The sequence below is a fragment of the Pelophylax lessonae genome (genome assembly GCF_965119305.1).
Source record: "Pelophylax lessonae genome assembly, chromosome: 7".
Taxonomy (NCBI): domain Eukaryota; kingdom Metazoa; phylum Chordata; class Amphibia; order Anura; family Ranidae; genus Pelophylax; species Pelophylax lessonae.
The window spans coordinates 153,019,744-153,029,583 of NC_138774.1; the positions used below are offsets into that span (position 1 = coordinate 153,019,744).

Here is a 9,840-nt window from a genome sequence, read left to right on the forward strand (position 1 = left end):
CGAGGTTGTCTTTATACAATTCCAAACAGTCCTTTTTTGAACAGGGCGACAGGAATGGTCGGTTCTTGGCATTGCTGTCCCAACACGATGCGCCCCTGACTTTGGTACCGGAGCTAACCTCTCCCACAGGGGGGGCCCTCACCTCCCCCTAAGTTATACTGGAGGCTTTCCGGTCTTATTATACTACCCTCTACACTACCACTCTTCCTCCAAACTTTTGCCCGGGTGACTCCTGGCCCCACTGTTGGCCTCGCTGTTTACCAGGTGTCTCGGAGAGGGGTCTCTTCCCCCTTCGATGGCGGAGGCCCACATCATCCTTATTTATAAGCCCCCAAAAGATCCAAAGCTCTGCACCTGCTACAGACCTATTGCGTTACTTAATAATGACCGACCTGAAAATCCTGACCAAACTGTTGGCGACCAGACTACAGCCCATGCTTCCCTCAGTGGTGGACCAGGACCAGACTGGTTTTATGGCCCACAGATCCGTGGATGTTAACCTTCGCAGGCTTTATACCAACCTACAGGCAGGACACCTTAATGTGGGCACCAGAGTGGTTGCCTCTCTGGACATCCAGAAGGCATTTGACTCGGTGGAATGGCCCTTCCTGTGGGAGACCCTCCGGAGAATGGGGTTCCGCCTGCTCTTCATCAGGTGGCTGAAATCATCTACCAATCACCAAGGAAGACTGTCATTTTGGTTCAGTTTGACCAGGGGCACGCGTCAGGGTTGCCCTCTCTCCCCGGCCCTGTTCGCCATCGCCATGGAGCCGGTGGCGGATTCCCTCCGCGTTTCCCCGCTTATTCGGGGCCTGCGGATTGCTGGGCTGGAGGAGAGGGTAGCCCTGTATGCAGACGATCTCTTATTATTTTTGAATGACGCGGACTCCTCGCTCAGGGGTGCATTGCAAATCCTTGACGCATTCTCGCGGGTGACAGGTCTGAGGGTCAACTGGTCCAAGTCGAAATTGTTGGCGATCGATCGGGAGGCCAGAGGCTCGGCACCGCAGGATGTCCAGCTGCAGTGTGTGGACGATATGGTTTATCTGGGGATGTGGATCTCCAGAGAGGTATCAGACTTTATAGCACTTAATTTGGATCCGGTGGTCTCGGTAGTTAGGGCACACTTGAAGGCATGGGAGAACTTACCCCTTTTCCTCTTGGGCCGCATTAACCTTATTAAGATGAAGGTGTTGCCTAAATTTACGTACCTCTTTCGGCATTCCCCTCAATGGCTACCGAAATCGTTTTTCATTTCCCTTAACCAATTGTTTTCCTCCTTTCTGTGGGGGCCACGTCCCCCCCAGTATAAATTCTCTACCCTTATGCCTCCCCTTTCCCAAGGGGGACTGGCCTTTCCTGATTTTAACAAATACTTTCTTGCATCCCAATTGGTTTCCGCTGTTTGGTGGCTAAACCCAGATCTTTTTAATTTGGCGGTGGCGGTGGAGGCGGCGGTGCTCGGCTCGGTTGAGGCCCTCTCGCACTTGCTCTTTTGGGGGCCTAGGGCTCCACATGGGCTCAACACCTCATGATCACGGTGCTCTGTGCCTGGAAGGTTGGCCTACAACTTGAGGGGTATCCGGACACCGCTGTCTCCCCCAACGCACCGTTGTGGCATAATCCCACCCTACCGCATCTTTATTCTCTCCCTGACCCGGTGCTGTGTGCCAGGTACAAGGTTAAGAGAGTATCCGATGTGTCCTCCGATCTCTCTTTCCCCCCCTTGGCACACTTCACCAACACCTTTAATGTCCCGTCCTCCCAGATATTTCGGTACCTCCAGTTCTCCCATGCCTTCCGATCCCAGTTCCCACCTGGGGACTCGCAGGTAGTTCAGCCGGACCTGGAGCAGGTTCTGCGACACAACTGTTTGGAGCGGGTGGTGTCTGTCCTTTACGCGCACCTCCTCCGGGTCCATTGCACAAAATACATGCCTCTCAATCCCAAGAGTGCTGGTGTTGTGGCCAGGAATCTGGTGATTTTATTCACATTTTTTGGTCCTGTCCTCACATTTCTACCTTCTGGTCTTCGGTGCTCCAGTTAATTGAAAAAGTTTCATTGATCAAGCTAGATCCCTCCCCGAGGATCTGTATACTGGGACTGCTGGATGATTTGGTGCTGAGGGTGGCGGACAGGACGCTGTTGGGTCTGTTACTTTTTTATGCCAGGAAAACTATTGCACTCCACTGGCGGCGGCGGACCCCACCCACGGCACTCCACTGGAAAAAGCTTGTGAACTCAGTTCTCCCTCTCTATAAGGATACCTATTCACACAGGGGCTGCCCTAAAAAATATGACAGAGTTTGGGCCAGGTGGCTCTCTGATCCCTCTACAGCCGCGGGTGACTGATACGGACCCCGCCTCTCGCCCTCCCGAGCACCAAGGGGATACAGCGCAGCCTCTTCGGGGCCTTCTCTGGGATCCCAAAACGTGGGTGCCTCACTGGTGATCCTGACTGGGTTGTAAGGCATTCGTGCAGAAAGCGATTGCCATGTCTGTGTATTACTTTTCCCCTTCTTTGCTTATTTGTAACTCATATGGACCCCTGCGCGGGTAACTTATCTTACTCTTTGAGCATTTTAGTAGTGACGCTTTGAACCACTGCACCTCGTTTGTTGTTGCCCTTGTGGTCTTCATTACGTGGAACGTACGATACGCCTACTGAGGGTAAGGTTTGGAGAACACATATGTAACATCTTAAACAAAAATGTGAAAGAAGGTTCAAAGGAGAGGAATAAATATTAAGTCCCCCGGTTTTCAGACAGTACCACAATGGGGACCTTTCGGGTCTAAGGGTGTTTGGTATTGAGGTCATAGGTAGTGATTCAGGAGATTCCAGAGATTATGTAAGAGGGAGACTTTTTGGATCTTCACCTTGGGTTCACTCACACCTGGGGGCCTCAGTGAATATTTCGAGGTACATGGGATCGAATAAGGCTCTCCTCTCTAGCGAGGGTCAGTGTTGTTGGTCCACCCGACCCCTTCCTCGGGTATTTTATAGAAACATCAGTCAGGGAGTGTTGGTTTTCTGTCAAAGGGCAAATGTTTCATGTACATGTATATATTTGTATTTGTTCATGTATACATGCATGTGGGTTGATAGTACATACATATATCCAAATGCCCCAAATCCCCAAATCCCCCCATATATTTTTTTTATAGAGGCCTAAAATCCCTGGGGGCTGCGCCAGAGGCTTTTTTGGGTTTCACGTTGTGTATTGATGCTGTGTTCTATTACTCATTTAGGGATTCCCTCTATCTTAAACAGCTCCTTTGCATGGCTGCGGGAGAGTTTCAGAGAGAGATGGCCTCACAGAAGTCCCCGCCTACTCTTCGCTTTTGGAGGAGTGGATCACAGCACACACTGTGAGGTCCGGCGGAAATGACGTTGACAGTCTGTCTGCCGTGATCTGGTCTGCAAGGGACGTGGGCGGGTATGATGTTATGGGCTTGGAATGCACGAGGTGCCCGCAGTTCCTGCTGGTGGCGGCGTGCGTTTCAGCCAGCCTTTGCCATGTGCCATTACCACCAGACTACCTACAGGGATTTCTATTTTTATAGCTCTGAGGAAGAGGGAAGAGGCAGGTCCTCGAAACCCATTAGCCAGTCACTGCAAAGGACTTCATTACTGTGATGCGACAACCCAGATGCTACAACAATATTGTTTATATGCCTTTTTGTTATCTTTGTTTGTGAGGATACATCTTAACTTACTTTGATAAAGCCGTTTTATCTGAGGTAATGAGCTAGGCCGCTGTGCCCTCTTTTTTTTTTTGTTCCCAGTCTATCCGGACATCCCCAGTCTTGGGAGGGCAGCAAGGCAAGTGCTATCCTGGATGACTAATATTTAAGCCCTGAGAGCTTCTTTGCGTGAGGCCCACCTTCCAGCGCAGGAGAGCGAAATGTTGGTTTGAATTCTGTGTAATTTTTCCTCTTCTATCATTGGTAAACCTTGTATTGTGTGTTGCTAGATCTGCCTATACAGTGTGTTGTTGGCAACCTATTTTTTTTCTTTTATGGGGATAGTGAAAGTGTTACTAAACCCAGGACCCTACATACAAAATATACAATATATGGTCTCCCACAGTACACAAAACATGGAAATGCAATTAATTTAGTAAATATAAACCAATGAATACCTTTTCTTGGCAGCAGTATATAGCAGTCTTGTGACTTCTATCCGTGTCTGGTTAAAGTTTGCACCCTCCTAAGGAAAAAAAAAAAAAACTCTCTAGCAATATATACCAAACTGAACATGTGCAGAGTGACTCCAAAGGCTCTGTCTTATCAAGAGATGGATTGGGGACAGTGAAAGAAGGGGAGGATCAGAGAAGACAGGATCAAACATCCTTTTTTACACAATGCAGAGGATTACCCCTTAAGTTCCACAATGAGTATAACAAGCTTGCTTTACTGCATATACCGACTGATTTTACTATTGTGGGTTTAGTACCACAAAGTTTATAAGGAACTAGTTTCTAGTGAAAAAAAATTATGTTCTACTTATTTTTCATTTCTAGAATGTATTGCCACTTTTTCTGTGTTCTGTTACAGAGGAAATCCCAGATCCACATTCAGGTGACAAAGACTACTTATGTGAAGAGACCATTCCAGTGTTTGAGTCTGTGTTATTAGAGGAAGGAGAAACAGTCAGGAAAATAGCAGTGGTGACAGAAGATCCTTCATTGGCGGAAATTCACGTGTGGATAATCCAGAAAGGTAATCTGACAATATGAGGTTTGTAAATGCTGATTTTTGATTATGGCATTTTCTTATGCCAGACATGCCAGACATGATGAGACACAAATGTACTGTTCCATCTGTATAGACAATGAACTTTTGTTTTTCAGGTGTTCTGCGCCAGTTTTACACTGAAAAAATATCCAAGGAAGAATTTGAAGAACAGCAGGAATTCAAACAGATAACAAGGACAACAGCAAGTGAGTTCCCACTTTTCTTAGCATGAAACTATAAAGAGACAGTGTATCTGACCATACCCAATTTATTAACTACGCAAAGAGCAATGTGCAAAGTGAGTACAAATATCATAATCAGAAATCACATTTTACTGATCAAACTTCAGTAATCCAAAAACAGCCTTCTGCTTTTTTTTTAGAACTCTTGCTGTTTTTTTCCAGTTTTTTCCGGAGTGAATCAGTATGGCATTATAATGCAAACTGACAGGTTGTAAAAAAAAAAAAAAATAAAATGATATATATATATATATATAATTCAGAGGTGGTTCTGGCCAGACTGCTTAAAAAAAAAAAAGCCTGGATTCTTTCCTAGGTGTAAATATTATAACTGGGTACTAATATTTATAGGTAAAGTCGATCCAGGGATCCAGGGAATATCTCATTGCCTCTTGGGGGATCAGAAAGGAATTATTTTCCCTGCTGTAGCAAATTGGATCATGCTTTGCTGGGGTTTTTCGCCTTCCTCTGGATCAACTGCGGGTATAGGTTTGTGTATATGGGATTGTATGGTTGTGTTTTCTTTACTGTTTTTTGTTTTTTATTGGTTGAGCCAGATGGACTTGTGGCTTTTTTCAAGCTGACTATATACTGTATACACTGCATTGCCAAAAAAAAGTTGCCACCTGTAATTAACTAAGCATTTAACTAAACTAAGCGTGCAGTAACTATCCAATTGGATAGTTATTGCATGTGCCCAAAGAATGAGGTCAGCTGACTACCTGAATAAACTGAATGACCAGGTTATTCCATCAATGGATTTTTTCTTCCCTGATGGCACGGGCATATTCCAAGATGACAATGCCAGGATTCATTGGGCTCAAATTGTGAAAGAGTGGTTAAGGGAGCATCATTTTTACACACGGATTCCAGAACTTGGCCCCATTGAGAATCTTTGGGATGTGCTGGAGAAGGCTTTGCGCAGTGGTCTAACTCTCCCATCATCAATACAAGATCTTGGTGAAAAATTAATGCAACACTGGACAGAAATAAATCTTGTGACATTGCAGAAGCTTATCAAAACAATGCCACAGCGAATGCGTGCCGTAATCAAAGCCAACAAAATATTATAGTGTGTGACCTTTTTTTTTGTGGCGACTTTTTTTTGGCCAGGCAGTGTATATATATATATATATATATATATATATATATATATATCTGTATATGTACTGTATATATATATGTTCCAAGATTTATTTCTGTCCAGTGTTGCATTAATTTTTCACCAAGATCTTGTATTGATGATGGGAGAGTTAGACCACTGCGCAAAGCCTTCTCCAGCACATCCCAAAGATTCTCAATGGGGTCAAGTTCTGGAATCCGTGTGTAAAAATGATGCTCCCTTAACCACTCTTTCACAATTTGAGCCCAATGAATCCTGGCATTGTCATATATATATATATATATATATATATACATATATATATATACACACATATATAAGGTTTTGAGGCTGAAAATACACAATTTTTGGCCTATGATCTATTATATGTTTGTGTTCTATATTAGGCACTAGAGCCAGTAAAAATTACTCTTACTGTTAGTAGCTGTTACCTATTGTCTTTACTTTTACAAACAGTTTATTTTTGATATTGCGTTAAGTGTTTGTAACCATATTAGTGCACTAACACTTTAAATGTATCAGTGAAGATTGTGCATTTATTCTATACATGCAGCTGATATTCAGTTTTTTTTTCTATAATCAATTATTACCATTACCTATAAAGGGAACATATTTGCTATATAGTGCAGAGGCAAATCCGAGATAAAATATTTATGACTGTCTCCTCCTCCCCGCATTTTATCCAGGAAAGTGACAGAAAAATAGGAGAAACTCCCATCCTTGTTTCATAATGGGATTTTATATTTTTTTAGGCCAGTGGAAAATCTTCAGTGAGGGAGAAGTACAGATCAGCCACATGTGTGAAACTCGAATTTGCCGGACAGAGCTGGAAGATTTGGTAAAGGTTCTGTACCTGGACAAGACTGAAAAGGGTCATTGTTGAAAGAAAAAACACTGAACAGGACATGAAAATCAAAGGCAGCCTAAAGACATTGGATTTGTAGCTGGACTGCAGGCTGATTCTGCTTAAGTCAACATTGTCGCCAAACCCAGAATGCAGCGACTATTAAGCATGGCGTGTTGTAGAAAAGTAACTGGCAGATCCAAGTGTGTAGGAGTCTGTGAGCAGTTAAATTCTTCCTCTTATGCCTTAGAGGGCTGGCACAACTATGAAAAAACACACAGGTTTCTTCTTTATGAGCAAAAAAAATGTTTATTTGGAAAGTGAAAATTAATGGAATAAGCATAACTTGATAGAAGGATGGAGGGCTGTTATGTAGAAAATACTGAGCTGCTCGGTATATGTCTGCGTCTGTCTAAATATACCTGGGTGAACAGCTGTCTTGTTGGCCAAGTGTGTCATTTAATAACAGTGATACATTGTATTGGCATAGACATGGCTCTGCATGATTTTGCCACTTAATGTGAAATTGTTTGCTTATTATACAACCATAACTTGCATAAAGGTTTCCATTCTTGACTGAACGTGCTTTGTACAGATTTTTTATTGTAGGACAATCTGACATTAACATGAATAACAAAGTCCCCTACCAACATGACCATACTGCTTGGCCAAATATTTTTCAATTTACCCTTTTTGCCTTGCTAGAATGTTTCTATAAATTACTTTTGATATTACTATTACTGGGATGGTTAGATATATATATCATGGAATAAATAAACTGACCAGTTATGGGGAGTAAAAAGTTTTAGTGCTTTGCTTTTATTCAGCTGTTTTTAAATTTAACATGACAGATAACATGCTCACTTCCATAAAGTTAGCAGAACGAATTAATGAGCAAAATGCATGGTTCTGAAAGAGTTATTAGACAAATATTACCAGTCTATAAAGCTACAGTATTTTGCACACGTGTTTAAATCTGCATTTTTTGCTCTAAAACGACTTAAAACCCCCAGAACCTTATATATTTTCTGAATACAGAGGCCTTGTAGAATAGAGTGTAGTTGCAGTTTTTTCTGTTTCACCATATTTGTGTAAGTGTTTAACAAATGTATGTTTTCAGTAAAAAAGACTAAAATTAATTATATTGCACTTCAACACAATCTAATTCCCATTTGTTTTTACAAAATGAAAAATGAGTGCCAAGTAAGTAGAAACCAAATATGTTAAGTCTTAAAACTGTGTGCACCTACAAAATGGCAAAAAATTACGCTACTCAAAATTATCAATAGATAGCACTTTAAATGCCTTTACAGGTCATCAGTTTTGAGTAAGCTGTAAATTTAGAACCCATAATTATTGCTGTGGCTCTAAAATTTGCAGCAATGTACATACATGTGCTTGCCCTGTGCATGTGTTTGCACTTGCGGGAGTTCCTAGGATTGCACCAGTGCTTTTAATTTTTTTTTTTTATAATTTTATAAAAACAATTTCCCTTTTTTTACAAGTTTTAATTTCATATACATTCATTGCTTCTTAATAAATCCATAATTTCAAGGGTATATTTTATATTTGCCTGAACTTTAGCTTTAAACAAAATGTGGACATATGCTTTTCCCTTCTAACTTAGTCACAAAGGACACTTGTCTTATGGTTTCTTTTTATTCAGATAAAATCTGTTTAACTATAATGCCATTTTTCAAAGTTAAGTTGAAAATTGAATATATATTAATGGAACCAGATTTTATTGAAGACATCATGCCCTGTATCACGGGATACAGACTGATTTTTGCACTCCAACGCAGGACTCTGGGCCCCAACAATTAAAGTTACACTTGTCATTGGGATTGATTTTTGAGACAAACCTTTTAGTTTTCAGTACAGTACCCCCCCCCTCCCCCGTCAGTTAGGATCCCCATTGATTCAGGGTTCAGGTGCAGAGACATTTGGTTTTCTCAGTGTTTGTAGTGTTGTACACATTTGTTTATCTTTTACAGTTTATTGCTGTGGCCACTCTGTTATTGTTTCCCTTTTGGGTCTATTTCCCAAATAAATCCTAATTTTTCAGCTTTGTTGTGTCAGAGGGTGTGGCGTTGCCGGAAGTGTACTAAAAAAATTTGTAAAAACATATTTTGGATAAATAGTAAAACATATAGATATAATAGAGTTTGAAATTGTAATAACTATGAAGAACTATGAAGAGCCTATTCTTTTCTAGTAAACCCCGCATGAAAATTTGAGTTTTGTTACATTACACAGGAAGTTGTAAAAGTAATGAATTCAAACAAATAGACAAAGGGTCAAGGCAGGTACCAGATAGATCAGCAACAGGGAAAAAGGTTAAGAAAGGAACCAAAGTAGCAATCCATATTGCAGAACCCACAGGAACAGTGAATGAGTTGCAGACAAAACATACAATCCACCAGCAATTTATTTTATATAAAAGTTTTTTTAAATTTCACATTTTCAAAGCATAAATACAATTATTATTATTATTATTATACAGGATTTATATAGCGCCAAGAGTTTGCACAGTGCTTTACAATGTGAGGGAAGACAATACAGTTACAATACAGTTCAAAACAGGAGGAACTAGAGGGCCCTGCTCATTAGAGCTTACAATCTAGAAGGGAGGGTCAAGTGAAACAAAAGGCAATAACCGTGGGTGATGGGTTGATGGAGAAAATGGAGGTACATTTGTTAGGGGTTGGTAGGATAGGCTTCTCTGAAAAGGAGGGTTTTCAGAGATCGCCCTAAAAGCTAATAGAGTGGGAGATAATTGGACAGATAAGGGTAAGGCGTTCCATAGGATTGGAGAGGCTTTGGAAAAGTCCTGGAGGCGAGCATGGGAGGAGGTGACGAGGGGGCTAGAGAGCAGGATGTTTTGAGGAACGAAGAGA

The 9,840-nt window shown here is 41.8% G+C and overlaps 1 protein-coding gene across 2 annotated transcripts in view; it reads left to right on the top strand.

Moving 5' to 3' along the window:
* The window catches only part of CHRDL1 (chordin like 1), a 184,943-nt gene extending 177,424 nt beyond the window's left edge, over positions 1 to 7,519 (top strand). For both annotated transcript variants that reach the window (XM_082262880.1, XM_082262881.1), the window contains 3 exons: positions 4,558 to 4,722; positions 4,854 to 4,943; positions 6,852 to 7,519. In XM_082262880.1, coding sequence (XP_082119006.1) covers positions 4,558 to 4,722; positions 4,854 to 4,943; positions 6,852 to 6,982 — 386 coding nt within the window. In that variant the 3' untranslated portion in view covers positions 6,983 to 7,519. The remainder of the gene's footprint in view (positions 1 to 4,557; positions 4,723 to 4,853; positions 4,944 to 6,851) is intronic.
* The last annotated feature ends 2,321 nt before the right edge of the window (positions 7,520 to 9,840 follow it).